We start from the raw sequence: 25,187 nt of genomic DNA, 5'->3' as shown, positions 1-25,187 counted from the left end.
TTATGCAGACCGTGCAATTGGCTGTTGTAAATACCTTAGGACTGGGGCCGGTGCAGCAGGCAAAGCCGCCTCCTGCAGTGCCGGCACCCATGTGTGCGCTGGTTTGAGTCTAGGCTGCTCCACTTCCGATCCAGCTTTCTGCTGTGGCCTGGGAAAGCAGTAGAAGATGGCCCAAGTCCTTGGGCCCCTGCACTCACGTGGGAAAACTGTAAGAAACTTCTGGCCCCTGACTTCAGATCTGCGCAGCTCCAGCTGTTGTGGCCAATTGGGGAGTGAACCAGCAGATGGAAGACCTCTCCCTCTCTCTCTCTCTTTTTTTTTTTTATAAATTTTTTTTTTTTTTTTTTTTTTTTTTTTTGACAGGCAGAGTGGACAGTGAGAGAGAGAGAGACAGAGAGAAAGGTCTTCCTTTGCTGTTGGTTCACCCTCCAATGGCTGCCGCGGCCGGCGCACCGCGCTGGTCCAATGGCAGTAGCCAGGTACTTCTCCTGGTCTCCCATGGGGTGCAGGGCCCAAGCACCTGGGCCATCCTCCACTGCACTCCCTGGCCACAGCAGAGAGCTGGCCTGGAAGAGGGGCGACCGGGACTAGAACCCGGTGTGCCGGCGCCACAAGGCGGAGCTAGGCTAGAGCAAGGAGCTGGGAACTAAATCTAGATCTGCTCCTCATAGTGTGTGTTAGACAGGAGTGAAGCTAGGAGTTGGACCCAAGTACTGGATAAGGGGATGTGTGCTTCCCAAGTGACATCCTAACTGCTAGGCCAAACACTTGCCCCTCCCCCACATCAGTATTTGAATTATGTAACTTGTGTTAACCTTTTCCTGCATTTAGTGTTTATGGCTTGATGACCAGAAGGGGGATGGCTTAATTTGTCTATAAAATTGTTACTTTCTCATTAATAGAGAACTAAAATCTTGAGGGCCTAATAGAACTATGGTATTTGAGAGGTTGATGTCAGTGAGTAGGGTTTGTTTTGTTAATCTGCAGACACTTTGCTTTCTGCTTTTAATGCCCCCGTAGTCATACTTTTTAAAGTTGTATTTATTTGAAAGGCAGAGTTATACACTGTGAAGGAGAGACTCAGAGATCTTCCATCTTCTGGTTCACTTTTCAAATAGCTGTAACAGCCGAGGCTGGGCCAAGCCTCCTGAGCCAGGAGCCTGGCACTCCATCGAGTTCTTCCATGTGGGTGGCAAAGGTCCAAACACTTGGACCAACTTGTGCTGCTTTCCCAAGAGTATTAACTTTATTTTTAATTGAAAAGTACAGAGGCTGGCATTGTAGTGTAATGGGTTAGAGAACTGCTGGCAATGCCAACATTCCATCTGGGCATCAGTTCAAGTCGGGGCTGCTCCTCCTCTCTTTGTTTTGTTTTGTTTTGTTTTTAAGATTTATTTATTTGAAAGGCAGAGTTACAGAGGGAGAGGTCGTCCATCTACTGGTTCACTTTCCAAATGGCTACAATGGCTGGAGCTGGGCTGGTCCAGAGCCAGGAGCTTCTGGGTCTCCTATGTTGTTGCAGGGGCCCAAGCTTTTGGGCCATCATGTGCTGCTTTCCCAGGCATAGTAGCAAGAAGCTACATCAGAAGTGGGGTAGCCAGAACTCGATTGAGTGCCTGTATGGGATGCCAGTGTTGCAGGCAACTGCTTTACCCATTATACCACAGCGCTGGCCCCTGTTCAACTTCTGATCCAGCTCCCAGGAGCATTAGCCTGGGAAAGCAGCCAAAGATGGACCAAGTGCCTGGACTCTACCACCCACATGGGGACCCAGATGGAGTTTCAAGATCCTGGCTTCAGCCTGGCCATTGTGACCATTTAGGGAGTGAACCAGTAGATGGAAGATCTAACTCTTAAATAAAATAAATGTCTCAAAAAATACTAATTGTGTATATTCATGGAGTATATTTTTATGTGTCCAATATAGTCATAATTCTGTTGTAGCTTCCTGATCCATTTTATTTCACTTGAAACCTTTGAAAGATTTGCTTGAAGCATTACTCAGGTGTCCTAACATTTGCAGATCTCTGAAACTTCTCAATCAAAAGCTATATCTGTCGTTAAATTCATGTCAGCACACTCGGGATTAGCCAAGTTTCTGAACACATCTCAGATAAAATTCAAAAGATATTCATAAAATAGTATGCTAGCAGTAGATCCTCTGGAATTCAACGGCAGGGGTTCCTTTAAAAATGAAACTCCAGGACACTGTGTATGTGGCACAAGTTCTTATTTTCTGCTCAGTCAAGTTTTCCATCTGGAAAGCATTTGCTTCACAAGCAGCCACAGCTAACAAACAGACTAAAAGCAGTTCAGAAACATGACTACCACCTGATATATTATACACATGCCTTCACCTGCCCTTTGATGACTGATGGGTAGTTGCTGATTCTTTCAGCAAAGGTACTTCTTCCTTGTTTCTGTTTAGGACTTATCAATTAGATTCATCTTGTTAATAATTCCCTAAAAAATGATGGCTTTGAACTTCTAGCCCCTATTTTCTGAGCCATCATCCTTATTGCTCATCTGGGGTTCAGCAGTTTGCACAGGACCCAGTCCTACCTTTGACTGAGTGTCCAAGTAAAAATAGAAGCAGAATGCTTTGGGAATCCTAAGGAAAGGAGAAAGAATATTTGGCTAGGTTACATAAGCTTCATGGAGGAAGTAGCAGTTAAGCCTGGTTTTTAAAATTTATTTATTTATTTGAGAGGCAGAGTTACATAGAGAGGGAATGACAGAAAGAAGTCTTCCATCTTCTGGTTCAATTTCCAAATGGCTGCAACGGCTGGAGCTGGGCTAATCTGAAGCCAGGAGCTTCAGCCTGGCCTCCCACACAGGTGCAGGGGCCAAACCAAGTCCTTGGGCCATCTTCCACTGCTTTCTCTGGCCACAGCAGAGCTGGATTGGAAGTGGAGCAGCTAGGACTCGAACGGGTACCCATATGGGATACCTGCTGTGCCACAGTGCTGGCTCCTTTAAGGGGTTCTTGTAATGCAGTAGAACTTTCAGTGATTGAACTAGGGTAACTCATCCTGTTTTCCATCCAGGCTCCTAGTAAATGCTTACTAATTTAATTTGACTTTTTTAATAGATAGCATTAAAAGCTAACAGAACTTCAATTATAAACTTTTATAGCCATTAATTGACTAGGTTTTAAACTTAAGCTAGAGGGGAAATCGGGAATGGAGAAAAGGAATGAAGTAGGGAGTGATGTGCACAACAATTGTCATCTGGTTCTTGCCTACCACTCTATCCGTCTAGTCACTCACTTTTTTTTTTTTTTTAAGATTTATTTTATTTACTTGAAAGAGTTACAGAGAGAGGTAGAGACACAGAGGTCTTCCATCTGCTGGTTCACTCCCCAGATGGCCGCAATGGCCAGAGCTGTGCCAATCTGAAATCAGGAGCCAGGAGCTTCTTCCAGGTTTCCCGCATGGGTGCAGGGGCCCAAGGACTTGAGCCATCCTCTACTGCTTTCCCAGGCCATAGCAGAGAACTGGTTTGGAAGAGGAGCAGCTGGGACTAGAACCTGCCAATATGGGATGCCAGCGCTTCTGGCCAGGGCTTTAACCCACTGCGCTACAGCAGCAGCCCCTATTTTTTTTTTTTTAATTTTTAAAAACGATTTATTGATTTATTTGAAAGAGTTACAGAGAAAGGAGAGACAGTGAGAGATCTTCAGTCCACTGGTTCACTCCCCAGATGGCTGAAATGGCCAGGGCAGGGCCAGGCAAAAGCCAGGAGCTGCATCTGTTTCCCAAGTGAATGGCAGGAGCCCAAAGACTTATGCCATCTTCTGCTGTTTTTCTCAGGCCATTAACAAGGAGCTGGATCAGAAGTGCAGCATTCCAGATGTAAATTGGCACCCACATGGGAGGCCAGCATCAAAGGTGGTAGCTTTACCCACTATGCCTCAATGCCTGCCCCTCTTTCTTTTTAATATTTCTATTTATTTGAAAGGCAGAGGGAGAGAGAGACACAGAAAGAGAAATATTCCATCTGCTGCTTCACTCCCCCAATGGCTGCAAACAGGTGTTGGCCAGGCCAAAGCCAGGAACTCCATCATAGTCTCCTTCACGGTTGGTAGGGGCCCAAGTACTTGGGCCATCTTTTGCTGCCTTCCCATGGCATTAGCAATAAGCTGGATCAGAAGTGGAATAGCCAGGACTCAAACCAGTACTCTGATAGGGGGTGCTCGTGTCCGAAGCAGCAGCTTAACCTGCTGTGCCACAATGTACAGTCCTACCAGCTACATTTCTTTTCCTCACGCAAAGCAAACTAATTTCCTTTAGGACTTTGAACCTAAAGTTGGAGTGCTTTTCTGATTGTTGCCAAGGTGTCTCCTTACCTTTCTTGTCTAACATCATTAATATTTTTGCTTATTGTCTGTGCTGTGCTGTGCAAATGCACACGTACAGACATACCCACTAATGCTCACTGACTTGTCCACATTAGAATGTAATGTCTAAGAGACTAAGGATTTTGTCTCTCTTTTTCAGCCCATTTCCCCAATATTTCACACAATAGGTACCCACAGATATAATTATTAAAATATATAAATACCATAGGAACATGTAAACAGAATTAGTCAAGATAGGACTTTAAGAAAGGCCTTCTAAGGAAGTGGCAGTTAAGGAAATTGGATTAAGTGAAAAATGGGTCAAAGGGCAAGGTAATTGTGGTTGATAAGTTAGATGCAAGGGTCTTCAGCTCAGATGCCCACAGATCATATGAAGAGATCTTCATTTTGAAATCAGTAGGTATTGTTGAGAATTAATTGAATTAGGAGTTCTCTAGCCAAGAGATGATAGTAGTTTGAAATAGTGTGGAAGCAGTGGGGAATAGAAAGATATGAATTGGAAGTTATTTAAGATATAAAATTAACAAAATTAATGAGAGACTAGATAAAGGAGAATGAGGAATCAAGGATGACTACCATATTGTTATTTTGAATGAAGTATGAATTCTTTCAGTCGGGTGAAAGCATAAACACAAGGATGCTTCAGACAGGTCATGGACCAACTGACCCATGTGGCAATGTGACACTCGGGCCAGACCTAAGCTGCCCCCGACAAGGAATGGCCATTCATGGCGAAAGCTGCTGACCTCTTCTGGCCCCTCCCTCCTTTCCTGCTTGTGGGTAATGTGGGGGGGGGGGGCAGGGGTACAGAAACCTCTTGACTTCGCCCCTTTGTGGCATTGCTGGGGTGGTCTTCTGACATGATGAACACCCCTCACTCTTGCCCTGTTGTCTGCCGTTCCTGAGTGGGCGGACCCCTCTGTGGTGCTGGGGGACTGTCTGACAGTTTGCCCCTGCTTAAACCTTTGTGGTGCCCTGCCCCCTAGAGCCGTCCAGGTTGTTTTCTCCTCAGGTGCCCGAAGCTGAGCGGAGGTGTCCATTCTTGTCCCCGCTGCTTCCTCTGGGTGTGCCGCTGCAGTGTCTGCCTATGCGCCTCAGGAGTGTTAGGGGGTTCAGGTGATGAGAAAAAGAGACCTGCCGGCCTGCCATTGTCTCACCGTCCCCATGTGTACTGGGGAATCATTCGGCTTAGTGTGTGCATGCCCGTTTGTTCATTTGCTAGGGTGATGTGTACAGTTGTGTTGAGTGATTGCTGTGTGATGCAGTCCAGCTGCTAGCTCTCTCTTGCGGGTTGCCCTCCTGGGGCGTCCTGCATTTAGGGATGGACAGTCGGGGTGCCCAAGAGGCTCAGGCAAGTATAATTGGCAAGCCCGGTCAGCCCAGCCCCTCGGCCATGAACACCGGAGATGCTATTTCTTTCTTTCCTCAATTTTCTTTTCCTTTCCTTTTTTTTTTTTAAGATTTATTTATTTATCTGAAAGGTTACAGAGAGCGAGAGAGCTGCTGGTTCACTCCCAGACGGCCCCAATGGCCAGGGCTGAACCAGGCCAGAGCCAGGAGCACCCTCTGCATCTTCCACGTGAATTTAGGGGCACAAGCACTTGGGCCATCCTCTGATGCTTTCCCAGGAGCATTATCAGGGAGATGGATCAGAAATGGAGCTGCTGGGGCTCGAACCTAGTGCCCATATGGGATGCCAGCACTGTAGCACCCCCCCTCCAAAAAAAAGTTCGTAGAGATTTTGCAGTATATTTTTATTAAAAAGTTTATTTTATTTAGTTGAAAGGCAGAGGAACAGAGAGAGAGAGAGACTGATCTTCCGGCACACCAGCCAGGCTGGACCAGGCTGAAGCCAGGAGTTCAGACTCTATCTGGGTCTCTCACGTGGATGGCAAGGGCCCAAACACTTGAGCCATCACCTGCTGCTTTCCCAGGTTCTTTAGCAGGAAGTTTGGTTGGCTGTGGAATAGTCAGGACTCAAAACTGGCACTATAATATAGGGTGTGTATGTCCCAAGCAGTGACTTAACCTGCTGTACCACAAAACTAGCCCCCACAATATCTTTTTTTTTTTAAAGATCCATCTGTGGGGCTGGCACTGTGGCGCAGCTGGTTAAAGCCCTGGCCTAAAGCGCCAGCATCCCATATGGGCGCTGGTTCTAGTCCTGGCTGCTCCTTTTCCAATCCAGCTCTCTGCTATGACCTGGGAAAGCAGTAGAAGATGGCCCAAGTCTTTGGGTTCCTGTACCCTGCGTGGGAGACCTGGAAGAAGCTCCTGGCTCCTGGCTCCTGGCTCCTGGCTCCTGGCTCCTGGCTCCTGGCTCCTGGCTCCTGGGTTCGGATCAGCACAGCCCTGGCCATTGCGGCCATCTGGGAAGTGCACCAGCGGATGGAAGATGGAAGACTTCTCTCTGTCTCTACCTCTCTCTGTAACTCTATCTTTCAAATAAATAAACTAAATCTTTTTTTTTTTTTAAGATCCATCTATTTCATTTGAAAGGCAGAGTTACAGAGAGAGAGAGAGAGAGAGAGAGGAGAGAGAGGTCATAGACAGTGAGAGAGAGAGAGAGAGAGAGGTCTTCCTTCTATTGGGTCACTCCCCAAATGGCCGCTATGGCCGGAGCTGCACCAATCCAAAGCCAGCAGCCAGGTGCCACCTCCTGGTCTCCCACAGGGGCCAGGGGCCCAAGCACTTGGGCCATCCTCCACTGCCTTCCTGGGCCACAGCAGAGAGCTGGACTGGAAGAGGAGCAACCGGGACTAGAACCCGGCACACATATGGGATGCCGGCGCTGCAGGTGGAGAATTAACCAAGTGAGCCACGGCACTGGCCCCTATCTTTTAATTTAATTTTCGTGAACTTTTTGAAGCCCACATAGGTAAAGGCTGATTCTGAAATCATAACTTCTTTTTTTTTTTTTTTTTAAAGATTTATTTATTTATTTGAAAGGCCAGAGTTACAGAGAGGGAGGGAGGGAGGGAAGTCTTCCATCAGCTGGTTCACTCCCCAGTTGGCCGCAAAGGCCGGAGCTGTGCCTGTCTGAAGCCAGAAGCCAGGAGCAGCTTCTGGGTCTCCCACATGGGTGCAGGATCCCAAGGAGTTGAGCCATCTTCTGCTTTCCTAGGCTGTAGCAGAGAGCTGATCAGAAGAGGACAGCCGGGACTCAAACCGGCGCCCATATGGGATGCTTGCACTGCAGGTAGTGGCTTTACTCACTGCGCCACAGTGGCGGCCCCATAACTTCATAGGACTGTACTGTATGAAACAACAAAAATTATTTTTGTCCATGTTTGGTCTTAAGAAATCTTAAAAGTTTTTTCATAGATAAATTAGTTTGTTAAAAATTTCCATTGTTTTTCTCAACTGCCTTATCTCTTCCTTGGAAGATAAATCCTTTTTGCTGTTTACTACACCAGCTTTGTTACTTTATGTGGTCCTGGCAGGAAAAAAAAGTAACATAAGAAACTTATGCACATTAGGCTTATTAGACATGATTTCTCAGTTTCTAATAGCATGTCTGTTTCAATCTTCCAGAAATGAGATCTTGGTTTCTCTGTTTTATAATTATTTGCTCATTTACAGTAGCCATACCTGTGGTCCTTGTGTGTATTCTGAATAACTCAACTCTTTAGAGAAACCCAATCATGAATTTTGACCATATACATAGGACAAAATTGTTTTTTCTCATTGAGTTTTCAATGCATTGAGTTTCAGAGAAGAGAGCTGTCCTTAAACAGTACTTAAATATAATGAGGAAGCAAGGCCGGCGCCGCGGCTCACTAGGCTAATCCTCCGCCTAGCGGCGCCGGCACACCGGGTTCTAGTCCCGGTCGGGGCGCCGGATTCTGTCCCGGTTGCCCCTCTTCCAGGCCAGCTCTCTGCTGTGGCCAGGGAGTGCAGTGGAGGATGGCCCAGGTGCTTGGGCCCTGCACCCCATGGGAGACCAGGAAAAGCACCTGGCTCATGGCTCCTGCCATCGGATCAGCGCGGTGCGCCGGCCACAGTGCGGCGGCCGCGGCGGCCATTGGAGGGTGAACCAACGGCAAAGGAAGACCTTTCTCTCTGTCTCTCTCTCTCACTGTCCACTCTGCCTGTAAAAAAAAAATAATAATAATAATGAGGAAGCAAGACATTTATACAAATATATAAAGACACAAGTAGCCCTCTGTATCTGCAGGGGATTTGTTCCAGAACTCCCTATGGATACCAAAATCCATAGATATTCAAGTCCTGTAATACTAGGGTACTTGAAACAATTTGTTATATAAATGTTATACTGTATTGTTGAGGGAATAGTGACTAGGCAAAAATGTCTATATGTTCACTACTAATGTAATTTTTCCCCAAAATATTTTCCATCCTGGTTGGTTGGATTGCAGATGCAGAACTCACAGATATTGAGGGCTGCCTGCAGGTAATTCCAGAGCTCATGAAAACTGACATCACAATAATCCCGGAAAAACAAAAGAAAAAAAAAAAAAACACAATAATCCTGTGAGAATCTTTACATCTGTTTCATGGAGGAGGAAACAGAGTTTACAGTAAATATATATGTGACTGCCTGTAGACATAAAGTTGTTTTGGAAAGGTCAGAGAAGGGAAAGTTACTGGAGGCTAAGCTTTGGAGTCATGCCGGTTTGTTTTGCCTACACTGGTATTTGGGTGAGCAGATCTTTCCTTGGGTAACAGATCACACAGGAACTGTAATCATGTTTCTGGTGCTGCTTTTGGCTTCTGGTAAAAGGGACACCAAAGATCCTTCAGTTGCTTTTCCAATTTTTGTTGCTGCTCAGAAATGTTCTTGAGTGAATGATAAAAATGAAAATTCAAGAATATTGATTGGCTTTTCTCATTGCTCCAGCCTTTTTCTAAATTTTGTGGAGAATATAAGATACCTGCCTTTTAGCTAGCTTTGAGAATTGATTGACGCTTACAGTAATGTATGTAATTTTGCTTGCAGTATGTAGTTTTTGCCAGTCTTGTAGCAGTGGCTTTTATCCAAGATGTAAGTCAATCACCTATGAACCTTTAAAAGATGCAGGTACCATGGTCAAAGCAGCAATCTTTGCAATAATAAAAAATAGGAAACAATCTAAATTTTCATCACTAAGTAGAATGATTATTAAAATATGGTTGTCTATACAGTGGAACACTATGGCAGCAGGAGCTAGAGATCAGCTAGAGTCTGTACTGACCCTTGTGATTCATAGTAAGAGGATCAGATGGGTAGTATTCAGTGCTTTCTTTTTATGATATATAATTATTAATTTAGATAACAGAGATAAAATAGCTCTGAATTCTGAAACCATAGAGTATCTTTTCTTAACTGTAATTACTTGAAAGAAGAGTTACTGGGGGACAGTTAGCATTTTGGGGTGGTCCATAGTCATTGCTTCCCTTCTGTCTATTGAGAAAGGGAGTGTTTTCCAATTTCCAGGTCCAGATTAATGTAGGAAATTGTAGTGCTTTTTACCTAAAGGTGGTTGTCAGGTTTTTTTTCCTCTGTACTGTAACCAAAGATTGACATGAATCTTGTTATCCCTTCAACTGACAGAAAAATACTTGTCATATGTCAATTAGAATTCTGAAAGCCTGAAAGTGTCTCCAGGAAGAACAGTCCTTAAATCAGAGGCACAATAACACTAGCCAAGAATTAGCCAAAAATTACTACATTCACAGGGGCCAGCATTGTGGTGCAGTGGGTGGTGCTCATCCCATATCAGAGTGCCAGTTTTTGAGTGCCAGCTGCTGCTTTTTTTTTTTTTTTTAAGATTTATTTATTTATTTGAAAGAGTTACGCAGAGAAGGAGAGGAAGAGAGAGAGAAAGAAAGGTCTTCCATTTGCTGGTACACTCCCCAATTGGCTGCAAAAGCCGGAGCTGTGCTGATCCAGAGCCAGGAGCTTCTTCCGGGTCTTCCGACACAGGTACAGGGGCCCCAGGACTTGGGCCATCTTCTACTCCTTTCCCAGGCTGTAGCAAAGAGCTGGATGAGAAGTGGAGCAGCTGGGACTCGAACTGGCATCCATATAGGATGCTGGCACTGCAGGTGGCATCTCTACCCGCTATGCCACAGTGCTGGCCCCTGTTCTACTTCTGAGCTAGGTTCCTGCTAAGGGGCCTGGGGAGGCAGCAGAAGGTGCCCCAACTACTTGGGCTGCTGACACCCATGTCTGGGAGTAATACGAAATTCCTGGTTCTTGAATTCAACCTGACCCAGACCTGGTTGTTGGAGCCATCGGGGAGTGACCCAGTGGCTAGAACAATGATCAGTCTCTTTCAAATAAATAAATAATTTTTAAAAAATTACATTCAGTACACATTGTTCAATAACATCATTAAAGACTTGTCTAAGCACTTACCCTAACAGGTAAAAAAACAAAAAACATTATTTTGTGCCACTCTGCAAGAGTTCAGAATATCCTTAGTGGAAGATGAAATTACTTTTCTGATGGAGACCATTTCTTTTTTTTTTTTTTTCTTAAAGAATTATTTATTTGTTTATTTATTTTTATTTGAGAGGTAGAGTTATAGACAGTGAGAGAGAGAGAGACAGAGAGAAGGTCTTCCTTTTGCCGTTGGTTCACCCTCCAATGGCCGGCGTGCTGCAGCCGGCGCACCACACTGATCCGATGGTAGGAGCCAGGTGCTTCTCCTGGTCTCCCATGCGGGTGCAGGGCCCAAGCACTTGGGCCATCCTCCACTGCACTCCCTGGCCACAGCAGAGAGCTGGCCTGGAAGAGGGGTAACCGGGACAGAATCCAGCACCTCGATCGGGACTAGAACCCGGTGTGCCGGCGCCGCAAGATGGAGGATTAGCCTAGTGAGCCTCGGCACCAGCGCTTATTCTCTTGAATCTCAAGTACTCAGCACAGTATCTAGAATTTTCAAATGTTTATAAAGTCAAAATTAATCATAGATACAAACATAGGACTATCTGAGAGTGTAACTCTAAGTATCTCTAAAAGTTACAAATGACTCATAATAATCCTGACATTAATGAAAAGTTTGTTATCTCTCATATGGCCAATAAATATTCTCTTTCTAAAATGCATTTCTCTATATATGCCAATTTTAAAGTTTTTAGAATAATTTCTACTTAATTCCTTTTCCCAAGGATGCCAGGAATGACCAGTTCAGGCTAAGTTAGTATTATTTCAAATTCAAGTAGAGTACTGATTCTTTCTCCCTTGTCTTGAACTGTCAGTCATTCTCTTAATTCTTTTGTATCTCATTCTGTGCAACTGTGGTCCCTCATTTTTGTGAGATTTTGGTCAGTTTTACTGACCAGTTTTGCTTTATTGGTATGTTATGGCGCCATCTACTGACAAAAATTGGTAACCTAAGGCTAAACCCAGAAATCAAAAGATGAAAGACTGAAATAAAGATTTTTATAGGGGACTAGAATTTTCTTTCATTTATTTGAAAGGCAGAGAGAAAGAGAGACATATATTAAGAGAGAGAACTTCCATCTGCTAGTTCACTTCCCAAATGCCACCAGCAGCTAGGGCTGGGCCAGGCCAAAGCCAAGAGCCCAGAACACAATCTGGGTCTCCTACCTGGTTGGCAAAGATACAAGTATTTGAGCCATAATCTGCTGCCTCCAATGATGTACATTAGCAGGAAACTGGATTAGAAGCAGAGTAGCCAGGACACCAAACACCCACCCCAAGGGACTAGAATTTTAATATTGCAAACACCCCTAGGTGTAATAATATTTGTTTAAAGCTTTATTTGATATGGATATATATATATATATATATATATATATATATATATATATATATGGGATGGAGAGGGGGTGAGAGAGCAAGTACTTCTCCATCCACTGTCCTGTTACCAAATGCCTGCAACAGGCTGGTCTGGGCCAAGGAAAAAGCTGAGAACAAGGAGCCTAATCCAGGTCTCCCACATGGTTGGCAGGAACCCAGTTACTTGAGCCACTGCTCCCTATTCTGGTTCACTTCCCAGGGTCTTTATTAGCAGGAAGTTGGAGGCAGTAGTGATCCCAGTCACTTTGGTTGGAGTCATAGATGCCTGCCCTATTGTGGTTTTGCTTTATGACTTATTTACTTATTTGAAAGGTTGAGTGACAGGGAGAGGCATCTTCCATCTGCTTGTTCTCTCCCCAAATGGCTGCAACAGCTAGGTCTGAACCAGTTGGAAGCCAGGAACTCCATTCTGGTCTCCCACATGGGTGTCAGGAGCCCAAATACTTGGACCGTATTCTGCTGCAGGAAGCTGGATTAGAAACAGAGAAGCTGGGACTTGAACTCATGCTCAGATATGGGATGCCTTTGTGGAAAGTGGCAGCCTAACCCCCTGGCCACAATGCTGGTACCGAAGATGTATTTTTTGGGGTGGGGGGTGCTGTGCCACAGTGGGTTAAAGCCCTGGCCTGCAGCACTGGCATCCCATATAGGTGCCGGTTCAAGTCTCAGCTCCTCCACTTCTGCTCCAGCTCCCTGCTGATGTGCCTAGGAAAGCAGTGGAGGATGGCCCAAGTCCTTGCGCCCCTGCATCCATGTAGGAGACCTGGAGGAAACTCCTGGCTTCAGATCAGCTCAGCTCTGGCCATTTGGAGAGTGAGCCAGTGGATGGAAGACCTCTCTCTGTTTCTGTCTCTACCTCTCTCTCTAACTCTTTCAAGTAAATAAAATTAAAAAAAGAAAAGAAAAAAACTTAGATTATATTTGTGGTTATCACCTGTACACACACACACACAGTTTCCAAGTTATTGCAGTACTCCAAAGAATTTCATGGTCATTCTATCATTTTGTGAGTCTTCTTTTGTCTTATCTGAACTGTAAAAATAAACTGAGTAGAATAAGAAGTTCATAAGAAACTTGTAAGGTGTAAATTTATAGTGGCATTCAGGAAAGACTGCATAATGAATAAGAGAACTTTTCAGAAGAGAGTATTGTAGTAATACAGAAGAATAGGGCATATATGCATATGCAAATGGAAAAATTAAGATGCTTAATAGAGCAAACTATTTGCCCACAGTAAAAAGTCAAGTCCATTATAGTGGCAAAATGGAAGACATACAGGGCAGATATTATGATATAGTGGATTAAGCCATGGCTTGGGGTGCCTACTGCCTCTATCAGAGTGCTGATTTGAGTCCTAGCTCCACTGCTTCTGGTCATCCTGGGAGGCAGCAGATGATGGTTCAAGTGCTTGGGGCCCTGTCAAAAGGAGTTTCAGGCCCCTGACTTCAGCATGGCCCAGCCCTGACTATTGTAGGCATTTAGGGAGTGAATCAGCAAATGGAAAATCCCTCTCTCTCTTTCCACCTCTCCACACCCACCTACTCCCCCATCCCCCCATCACTGCATTCAAGTAGATGGAAATTTAAAAAAAAAAAAAACTCCTTTAACAAAAGGAAAATAGAGAATAGGAAACAGTATGGATCAGAGAATTATCTGTATATAAGTTTGATGTGGACATATTATTTTAGAAGGATTCCTATTTCAGTCTAATTTAGTATTTTAGGGACCATAGCATATAAAGTATTTTTTTTATAAAGTTTCTATATGTATTTTGAAAGAGCTACAGAAAGAGATTTTCCATCCACTGGTTCATACCCCAGATGGCCACAATGGCTGGGGCTGGTCCAAGCTGAAGCCAGGAGCCAGGAGCTCCTTCCAAGTCTTCCGCATGGATGGCAGGTGCCCAGGCGCTTGGGCCATCCTTCACTGCTTTTCCCAGCGATTAGCAAGGAGCTGGATTGGAAGTGGAGCAGCCTAACTTGCACCCATATGGGATGCTGGCCCATGTATATAAAAGTTTTTAAATGAATATGCAAGAATAAAAAAGTTTTATCAGTGCTAACTCTGTAGCTGAACATTTCAGAAAAGGTTTTTATATGTTGAAAATAGGCATAACATTATAAGTAGCATGCAGTATTAAAGTCCCCTCTGATCTCCATGATTTTCCAAACATTCAGATATTTATCTAACCCTAATGCCCATTTTATTTCTTTTACCATTTTAGCAGCGTCACCCTTTACACCAGAAAGCTGGCGGGCACCATGGGGAAAAAACAAAACAAGAAGAAAGTGGAGGAGGTGCTAGAAGAGGAGGAAGAGGAATATGTGGTGGAAAAAGTTCTTGACCGTCGAGTTGTAAAGGGCAAAGTGGAGTACCTCCTAAAGTGGAAAGGTTTCTCAGAGTAAGTTTCATTGACACAGGTGAATTTAGTCATCAAGTGTTTATTGGGAATCTAATGATACACAGCTGTGATAGATGCAGTAAAAAAATGAATCATGGCTTTCATGGTTTATGGTCTGACAAGAGTATGACCTACATGTATAGTGCGAAAAAGCAAGATAGGGATTTCTTTGCAAAGAAAATTGATTTTGTCCTGGGCAAAAAGTAGCTGTTCATTAATATTAATTCCTCTTGTCCTCCCTGTATTTATATCCTTTGTATAAGTATACTTACTTTGAAGGAACGTGACTTGCTGTACCTTGTGGTTGGTTTCAGTGAAGACAATACGTGGGAACCAGAAGAGAATCTGGATTGCCCTGACCTCATTGCTGAGTTTCTGCAGTCACAGAAAACAGCACATGAGACAGATAAGTCAGAGGGAGGCAAGCGCAAAGCTGATTCTGATTCTGAAGATAAGGGAGAAGAGAGCAAACCAAAGAAGAAGAAAGAAGAGGTAAGGCTTGAAATAAGGATTTTTCCTAGTCCAGAATTGATAGTACTGTCAAAGAAGCTTCTGAAGACCAAATAATTAAGTTTTGTTATGTCTCCTCAGATCTTAGCAAGCATTTCCTCTCAATCTCCTGTGAAACCCTATGATCTACCCTCATTATCCAGGCTTTAGGAATAACAAGTATAATACTTTTTGAGGACAGATATAAGGGCAAATGAAACGATTCCTGTAAATAGATAGCTTTAATCATTTGATTAAGCATATGATTTGTGGTAACAATTTTGATTTATCCAACACCTTAAGGTCAGTTGTCTTTTGAGGGTGAAGAGAAGTCCTGGAGAGACAGTCGTGGTAAACATTTAGTCTGCTGTTTGGAGTCTATTCCTTTTCATATATGGGAAACCTCAAGCATTCATACCTTGATGAATCACTCCAAAGGATTCCAAAAGGCCTGTTACTAGGAGCCAAAGTATCGATGATCTGTTAGCAAAAGGGTATGCAATTGCACTAAGCAGACATGGGAGTGACTCCAGTCTGGATGACAGTTCCACATAGATCAAACTGCTCTACCTATCTGGTTTTTACAGTCAGAAAAGCCACGAGGCTTTGCCCGGGGTTTGGAGCCGGAACGGATCATTGGAGCTACAGACTCAAGTGGAGAACTCATGTTCCTGATGAAATGGTGAGTCTGCAAGAAATCCCCATCTGTTCCATGCCAGAAGAAACGAGCTGGACCTTCGAAATTCCAGTTGCCCAAGTGTGAAATCTTTAAGATGACATAGTCCTTCGATAGTGACCCTCGGCCTGACTGCCACAATGAACTCATGAGTTACAGGTAGGGGCTCTTAGGATTCTTGATCTTTGCCTGGTTTTTTGAGGAGGTGGGAAAAAAATCCAAATTGTAGAGGGTGAGGGAAGAAATCACATTTCACTTTGTACATGATGAAAGAAAATATGAAATGTGACTGGACCACCCTCCCCTTTACCACCTCCTTAAAGATCTGGCTGGCTGCAGGATCACAGACTCTTCCCAGCGTTAGCAAAGAATTTTTGTAGCTCTTCCTTTGTCCTTGATCAATCCTTTCTAGTTTGTGTAAATTGTGCAATTCCAGGATAAGCCAGCAGGGGTCAGCAGGACCCCTTTCCTGTTCATGAGCATAGTGCAAGGCTGCCTTTTCCATTCATTCTAAGTGTAAATATGGTTTTAGTAATGCCCCATCAAACTACTTAATGAAGACATTTATCTTGAAAATCTTACAGTTTTTAAAGAGATTTATTTATGTATTAGAGGCAGAGAGCAAGAAGTCTTCCAACCACTGGTTCACTCCCCAAATGGCTTCAATGGCTAGAGCTGGGCTGATCCAAACCCAGGTGCCAGGAGCTTCTTCCGGGTCTCCCATGCAGGTGCAGGGGCCCAAGGATTTGGGGCATCATCTACTGCTTTCCTAGGCCATGGCAGAGAGCTGGATCAGAAATTGAGCAGCCAGGACTCGAACCAATGCCCATATGGGATGTCACACTGAAGGTGGTGGCTTTACCCACTACACCACAGTGCCATCCTCAAAATGTGTCGCTTATGGGAGATTTGATACCAGGAATTATTTAGCTAGAATGCATGTTCTCTGCATGTGATCATGTGAATTAAAGTAGTTTATATTACTTAAGACTACATTCCTTTGGTTGACTCACTACTACGTCTACAAATTAAGATTGAATGTTGGGGGGCCAGCGCTGTGTCATAGCAGGTAAAGCTGCCCGGCTGCTTCACTTCCGATCCAGCTTTTTGCTATGGCCTGGGAAAGCAGTAGAAGATGGCCCAGTCCTTGGGACCTCACACCCTCATGGAAGACCCAGAATAAGCTTCTGCCTCCTGGATCCTGGTTTCAGAAGGGCCCCGCTCCTGCCATTGCAGCCATTTGGGGATTGAACCAGAATATGGAAGACTGCTCTCTCCCTCTCTTCCTTCCTTCCTTCCTTCTTGCTTTCTTTTTACAGATTTATTTATTTATTTGAAAGAGCTACAGAGAGAAAGAAAGGCTCAGAGAGAGAGGTCTTCCAACTGCTGGTTCACTCCCCAGATGGCTGCAATGGCTGGAGCTGTACCATTCCAAAGCCAGGAGCTTCTTCCAGGTCTCCCATTCGGGTACAGAGGCCCAAGGATTTGGGCCATATTCCACTGCTATCCCAGGCCATAGCAGAGAGCCGGGTCAGAAGTGGAGCCTCCCTCTCTCTGCCTCCCCTCTCTAACTCTGCTTTTCCAAAAAAAAAAAAAAAAAAAAAAAAAAAGATTGAATAATGGAGTATAAAACTTTTTTAATGATTTCTTTTGGAGAGCGGAGGTATTGGCCCATTTCCAAAAACTGCCAGCATTCTGGTCAATGAGATGGAGTGAACTTAACTCAGGGTGTTGTACATTTGTCAACAAATGATAGCATGCTTCAGGTCCCCCATATCTGTTTTCTTTTTTTAAGATTTCGTTATTTATTTGAAAGTCAGAGTTACACAGAGAGAGGAGAGGCAGAGAGAGAGAGAAGTCTTCCATTCGATGGTTTACTCCCCAATTAGCCGCAACGGTCGGAGCTGTGCCAATCTAAAGCCAGGAGCCAGGAGCTTCTTCAGGTCTCCCAGGCAGGTACAGGCGCCCAAGGACTTGGGCCATCTTCCACTGCTTTCCCAGGCCATAGCAGAGAGCTGGATTGGAAGTGGAGCAGCCAGGTCTTGAACTGGTGCCCATATGGGATGCCAGTGCTGCAGGCTGGGGCTTTAACTTGCTGTACCACAGCACCAGCCGCCCCCCCCCCCCTCCAGTACCTGTTAATAGTAGTACATTTCCCTCCTGTTCTCTTGGGTCCATTGCTCAAAACTACTTTAAGAGCTTACTCTTTTCTGGTTTTTGGGGCTGTGTGGCTCCAATTCCCTGGAGGTTTTGGGGATACCTTATCTGCTGCCTGCTCTATACTGCTGCTTTTACCTAGGGCATTCTCAGTGACCTGAAGATAAGCATGTACTCATGATTCCATTATAATGAGTGAAATTTTCATACTTTAGAAACATTTTAGGAGCCAACATACTGGCACAGAAGTTTAACTCCCAGCTGCTCTGCTTCTGATCCAGCTTTCTCCTAATGTGCTGGGAAAGGCAGCAGAAGATTGCCCAAGTACTGGGGCTCCTGCCACCCACGTGGGAGATGAGGACAGAGTTCCTGACTTCCAACTTCAGCCTGGCCCAGACCTGGCTGTTGTGGAGGAGAGAACCAGAGATGGAAGATTGATCTCTCTCTCTCTCTCTCTCTCTGTTTCTCTCTGTGTCAGGCTTTCAAAGAAACATGTCTTTTTTTTTTTTTTTTTTTTTTTTTTTTAATGAAAACATTTTAAAATCCAGAAAAACATAAAGAATTATATAACAGCTCCTATTTTCTGCTTCCCATTACAAAATACTTGGATGTTGTATGAGATGGGCATTTGGTAGTATCAGTAGTAAAGATCTCTCCATGGGCTCTTATCAGCTGGGATATGGCTTTTGGAAAAGTGAGGTAGCCCTCCTTTTCCCTAAGAGAATCTGGACAGTCATGCTTTTTAAGATTTATTTATTTATTTGAAAGTCAGAGTACACAGTGGGGGGGGGGGTCTTCCATCTGCTGGTTCACTCCCCAGTTGGCTGCAATGGCTGGAGCTGCGCTGATCTGAAGCCAGGAGCTTCTTCGGGTCTACCACGTGGGTGCAGGGGTCCAAGGACTTGGGCCATCTTCTACTGCTTTTTCAGGCCACAGCAGAGAGCTGGATTGGAAGTGGGGCAGCCAGGACTCAAACTGGCGCCCATATGGGATGCTAGCACTTCAGGCCACGGCATTAACCCACTGCACCACAGTGCTGGCCCTAGTCATGCTTTCTTTAGCCCTTCGCAGAGGTTCAGATAGAATAGATCACCAGATAGCCTAGCTTCTGACAAAGGTATCCAGAAGGGTTTTTCAACAAGAGAAAATCTCTGACGATGTCACTAAAGCTGCCAGTAAGTGCTGCTTGGGTCATGTTTTCACTCTTTTCCAGCTTACTTTTTTTTTTTTTTTTTTTTTTAATTTGACAGGTAGAGTTATAGACAGAGAGACAAATAGAAAGGTCTTCCTTCCATTGGTTTACTCCCCAAACGCCATGGCTGGCGCTACGCCGATCCGAAGCCAGGAGCCAGTTGCTTCCTCCTGGTCTCCCATGTGGGTGCAGGGCCCAAGCATCCTCCACTGCCCTCCCGGGCCACAGCAGAGAGCTGGACTGGAAGAGGAACAACCGGGACTAGAACCCAGTGCCCATGTGGGATGCCGACATTGCAGGCAGAGGATTAACCAAGTGAGCCATGGCGCCGGCCCCTCCAGCTTACTTTTTTGGAATCAATATTTTTGAAGCAGTATTCCCTGGGTAATCCAAGTTAGGAGACTACTGTCACCTGGTATCAAAATCTCTCTGTGCTTTGTTTCTACAGGAAAAACTCTGATGAGGCCGACCTGGTCCCTGCCAAGGAAGCCAATGTCAAGTGCCCACAGGTTGTCATTTCCTTCTATGAGGAAAGGCTGACGTGGCACTCCTATCCCTCGGAGGATGACGACAAAAAAGATGACAAGAATTAAGTCTCTTGAGTACCAGCCCCGTCACATCCGACTGTGGGTTTCAAGTGAGGAGGGAAGAAGTTCTACTTGTCTTGACACCATAGAGGTGGCTTGAGAAGATGTCCTTTGAAGAGCCAGTATAGTTTCTGTGCCCTGCAGCAGCCCAAGTGCTTTAAGCTGTTCCAAGCTATGTAGTTCACACACCCATCCCAGTGGAGGGGAATGGGGAGAAGTGTTTCAAGGCAGCCCATTCTGTGCTTTGCTGAGAGAAGCAAAGGGCCTTCTATGAAGGACAAAACTTGCAGAATTGGGTGTGTGGGAGAACAAAAAGATACTGTAGGTCTTCAAAGAGCATCTCCACAACCCACAGCCTTCTTCCCAATAGTGTTAACTCTGCGTTTTTACAGCGTAGCATGTGTGTAGTTTTTGGCTATTACTGGTGTATTATTTAGGGGTGGGAGGGATGGGATAGGGAGAAAGGGAAATGGGTTGGATCATTTTGATTAAAATTTGGGGCTTGATTGGGGAAATGATGAAACAGTAGAGAACAACTAACTGAAGATTTGGTTCTATGTCCAGGATATTTTACCTTTTCAAAAAAATGTCATTGACACCATAAATGGGGACTGCGAGAGACTGTTTAAAAGCTGTGAATGCCTGAAACCTGTAAGCCAAGGTGTTCCCTGCCTGAGCTTAATGTCCCCCACAGAGGACTAAGCCAGTTCACAAGTTACCAAAGCTGCCGTTTTGGAGATGGAGACTGACTGGGGAGGGAGAATGTACACAGGCAGATAGAGCATTCTGTCTCAGAGGTGCTAATTCTTGAAATTAGACAAGAAGACCCTTTCTTTTCCAATTATGAAGTTGTATCAGCTTATCCATCCAAACCACTGGCTGAGGTATTGGAAGAGGGGAAGAGTACAGGAGCTGGCAGAGTAGGAAAAAACAAGGACCCATACTCTTAAGGTAGCAAACTCTTGAAGCCTCTGGTTTGTTTTGAATTTTGAACTCTGAAACCATGGGTGGCAGGGTTCAGTCACTGACAGCACAAGTTTCATTGAAACTATTCAAGGGTTGAATTTCAGAAGCCCTGGTCTCAGGAGAAGAAGAATCATTCATACTGGGGCAGTGGTTTACTTTAAAACACCAAACCGGTTTTTTTTTTATCCTAAGAATTAACTGAGACCCAAGATGTTCCGTCTTGATTCCTAAGATCCATCAGTTCTTGACGTGGTCTAGACCTGCATCTAGAGCTGCATTGTAAAAATCTCTGTAGGCATGTGTTAGGTTTCTGTGAAAACTTTGTTTAAATGTAAACTTCATACCACACTGTCAGTTTTTGTCTTAATAAAACTATAGATTTATATTCTCTGATTTCTGTCTTGATTCTTACCAGAAACCCTTCTTGCCCCTTACTCCTTGTAGGTTCAGTCTATGAGAGGAATGCAGATGGCTTCTACGTTGGAATGGTTTTTTCTTGAACATTGTGGGCTTGAAACTGTGGTGTCTGGCCTACATGTTCAAGTGGTCTGTCTCAACCATATTAATTCACCTAAATACTGATTATGTGTGATTGCAGTGTAGATGATCACGTTTGTCTTCAGTACTGCTAAAAGTTCATGATTTATTGAGCAGCTGTAACCTGCTATCTCTTCCATACTAGGAAATAACACAGTTTGAGTAGGTTTAGCTCCTGGCTCCGATAGGTAAGACTGTAAAGGCAGCTTCTCCAGGATTTTCAGGAATTGGCCCCATGTTACAGAGTTAGAGTGTCATTCATTTTCTTAACGTCATTTTCTGCTTATAATTTTAGAGCCAAAATAAGATCCAACTTTTGTCGTGTTTAAAAAGAGAAGTAGTAGTTCCACTGAAAACAATTCGGTGTACAGTTGAACCTTTTTTTTTTTTTTTTTTTTTTTTGGACAGGCAGAGTGGACAGTGAGAGAGAGAGAGAGAGAAAGGTCTTCCTTTTGCTGTTGGTTCACCCTCCAATGGCCACCACGGCCGGCGCCAGCGTACTGCGCTGATCCGATGGCAGGAGCCAGGTGCTTCTCCTGGTCTCCCATGGGGTGCAGGGCCCAAGCACTTGGGCCATCCTCCACTGCACTCCCTGGCCACAGCAGAGAGCTGGCCTGGAAGAGGGGTAACCGGGACAGAATCCGGCACCCCGACCGGGACTAGAACCTGATGTGCTGGCGCCGCAAGGCGGAGGATTAGCCTATTGAGCCGCGGCGCCGGCCCAGTTGAACTCTTAGCACCAGCACAAAGCATTTGTTTCAGATAAGCTGATGGGTAGATGCTTCTTTTAAAAGGCCTCTTGGGGGAAGTTTTTGGGAGGCCTAAGTGGAGCTTTATTAAAGGTCTGGGTCATGGAGAGGCCTCACTGGGCAGAATTCTGTGTTTGCACTTGCAGTAGTTGGCGGTAGCAGCACAGCAATCAGTGAGTTGAGTGAGTTTGGGTGAGCTGGGCAGAGGCATTCTGGTTGTGTTCTATACATCAGATACCCTGAAAAAAGATTTTCACCTTGGTGTTATACCCTAAATGGGCTGCTATTTCGTTTTTGCCTTAACCTTTAGAACCAACTTCATTGTCACTTCTGAACTGTTGCAAAAACCCCATGGTTTCCACCCAGGGAAGATAATAAAATTGATGTGCATGCACTGGAAACTGGGGTGAAGACAGATACTCAGAGTTTTATCTTGCAAAACTAATTATCAGAGATTCAAGGTTTAAGGATAAATTTTTCTTTAGTGGTTGTTGTGGTCACAAACGCAGGAATGTTAAAAGTAAGTAAGGATAGGTACAACAGATCTTAAGTCTGTTTCAGAAAGGGTTTGGGGAACACTTACTCAGGCAGTGTAGAAATGTGTTTGTTGGATGGCTTCCATGAAATACACTGTCATTGACTTCTCAATCAACGTTGAAAGGGAAACAGGTTAGGAAACCTTAGTTACTAGTAGAAAAGGAGTTCTTAATAATATGGTGACATTATCTGGAGGTGTGCCTGTAGTGACAGAGCTGGTCAAAATCTTGCTCCTCCTCCGTCCTCATTTGGGTTTCTATTTAGTATCAGAAGTGAATGGAGTCCTTTTTTTTTTTTCTGAAAGAATTATTTTTTATTTATTTGAGAGAGTTACAGGGGCTGGCACTGTGGCATAGTGAGTAAAGCCACCACCTGCAATGCCAACATCCCATATGGGCGCTGGTTCAAGTCCCGACTGCTCCACTTCCGATCCAGCTCTCTGCTATGGCCTGGGGAAGCAATAGAAGGTGGCCCAAGTCCTTGGGTCCCTGCATTCACATGGGAAACCCAGAAGAAGCTCCTGGCTTCTGGCTCTGGATCAGCGCAGCTCTAGCCGTTGTGGCCAGTTGGGGAGTGAACCAGTGGATGGAAGACCTGTCTGTTTCTGTCTCTCCTTCACTCTCTGTGTAACCTCTGACTTTCAAGTAAATAAAAATAAATAAATTAAAAAAAAAAAAAAAAAAAGAGTTACAAAGACCAGGGGGTCTTCCATTCTGCTGGTTTATTCCCCAAGTGACCACAATGGCCAGAGCTGAGCTGATCCAAAGCCAGGAGCCAGGAACTTCTTCCAGGTAAGCTACACAGGTGCAGGGGCCCAAGGACTCAGGCCATCTTCCACTGGTTTCCTAGGCTAGATCAGAAGAGGAACAACTGGACTCAAACTGGTGCCCTTATAGGATGCCGGTGCTGCAGGCTGGGACTTTAACCCTCTGTGCCACAGTGACGGCCCCAAATGGAGTACTCTTTAACTGACAGTATGGAGGAATAGTGATTTCTACACTTTATAAGTACTGAGTTTTGGCCACCAATTTTAAATAACTTGTAGTAATTGAATCTTATTTCCAAATGTTAAACTCAGTTCTGTGGCGGTCGTATTCAGACTGACTCCATTTGATTAACTCTTGACCTTGCCGTGTTTGTCCAACACATTTTTGTGGTCTATCGCTTGTGACATTAGGAATCTGCATTTATAAAACAATCATAGCTCAAAGTAAGAAAGAAAATGATAGAGGAAATTGTTACATCAAAATTATTTGGCAGAACTAAAAACTCTGAAACCTGTATCTGGTTCTTTCTCCCAATAGCACCAGATCCTAAACTATGATGGAGCTGGAATTAATCCGATGTACAAGTTGGATCTTCTCATGAGGACATTGTTACTTGTTTAAGATTCATTTTATTTGAAAGAGTTTCACAGAGAGAGGTCTTCCATCCACTGGTCCACTCCCCAGCTGCCCGGAGCTTCACCGATCCAAAGCCAGGAGCTTCCAGGTATCCCACGTAGGTGCAGGGGCACAAGGACTTAGCCATTCTGTACTGTTTTCCCAAGCCATAGCTGAAAGCTGGATCAGAAGTGGAGTAGTCAGGACTCAAACCAGCACCCACGTGGGACGCTGGCACTGCAGGCAGCGGCCTCACTACGCCACAGCACAGGCCCAAGGACATTTCTTATTTAAAACTAGAGCCGGAGGGCTGGTGCTGTGGTATAATAGGTTAAGCTGCTGCCTATAGTGTCAGCATCCCATATGGGCGCTGGTTCGAGTCTCGGCTGCTCCACTTCCAATCCAGCTCTCTGCTATGGCCTGGGAAAACAGAAGATGGCCCAAGTCCTTGGGCCTCTGGACCCGTGTGGGAAATCCAGAAAAAGCTCCTGGCTTCGAATCGGCCGGACTCTGGCCTTTGTGGCCATCTGTGGAGTCGACCAGCAGATGGAAGATCTCTGCCTCTGTAACTGCCTTTCAAATAAATAGATCTGAAAAAAGGAACTAGAGCTGATAGTGAAGCCTTAGTATCTTACTCCCTCCAGTGTTTGACTTTTGCATCACTTAGTGACAGGATACTTTCTGAGAAATGTGTTGTTAGGCGATTTTGTCTTTGTTGACCATCATAGTGTACGTACACAAACCTAGATGGTTTGACCCACTACACACCTACACTACTATACGGTATATACCATCATTCACACAGCCTGTTGCTGACTGAACTAGACAGATAGCGCTACAGCTCAGTGTTAACCTAGGAAGAGTCTTGGCTTTTGGTAATGGTAGCAACATCCTCGTATTTTAGCAAGGGGACAAGAAAGTTCGATAAGAGGTGCTTAGGACCCAAGACAAGTATCAGTCTACACAACTTGGTTAGAATTTTCTCCAAAAGCTCCTGATTTCCTAGCCAGTATGTTTAAAGTTGTTTATCTCCTGTATATGCATGACTTTTAATTGACCTTGGCCATGTAAATTTCTGTTGAATAAATTGAAATGTCAGAAGCAAGTGAAATCTGAAATAGAACCACCCTGGGATGAAAAGTTGAGCCATTGAGCCTGCTGTGTGTGGACAAGCAGAGTGGTCGCAAGGGGTTTTTGTTTGTTTTTGTTTAGGTCAGTCAGCTAGCAGAGGTAAGGCAAGGCTGAACTAAGTTGAGACTACATGCTGACAGTTAAACTTTTATGCTTTTTGTTCAGCCTGTGTTAAAATATTCAGCAGGACTAGGTCTGCATTTTTGATCTTATGGGTATGGTGGTTTGTGTTAGTACCAAAGCCCATTTGCC

The 25,187-nt window shown here is 44.6% G+C and overlaps 1 protein-coding gene across 9 annotated transcripts in view; it reads left to right on the top strand.

Moving 5' to 3' along the window:
• CBX1 (chromobox 1) overlaps positions 1 to 25,187 on the top strand; it is a 30,500-nt gene that overhangs the window by 3,022 nt on the left and 2,291 nt on the right. For 4 of the 9 annotated variants that reach the window (XM_070060817.1, XM_070060818.1, XM_070060820.1 and 1 more), the window contains 3 exons: positions 14,356 to 14,532; positions 14,847 to 15,024; positions 15,609 to 15,703. In XM_070060817.1, the coding sequence (XP_069916918.1) occupies positions 14,393 to 14,532; positions 14,847 to 15,024; positions 15,609 to 15,703 (413 nt within the window). In that variant the 5' untranslated portion in view covers positions 14,356 to 14,392. Of the gene's footprint in view, positions 1 to 3,812; positions 3,891 to 14,355; positions 14,533 to 14,846; positions 15,025 to 15,608; positions 15,704 to 19,104; positions 19,124 to 19,494; positions 20,993 to 25,187 lie in introns of those variants that run through there. The other 5 variants (XM_008271355.4, XM_017349170.3, XM_051825606.2 and 2 more) reach the window with 4 other exon arrangements.

Source organism: Oryctolagus cuniculus, chromosome 17 (assembly GCF_964237555.1).
Source record: "Oryctolagus cuniculus chromosome 17, mOryCun1.1, whole genome shotgun sequence".
NCBI lineage: Eukaryota > Metazoa > Chordata > Mammalia > Lagomorpha > Leporidae > Oryctolagus > Oryctolagus cuniculus.
This window is presented reverse-complemented; position numbering and strand designations above follow the sequence as displayed.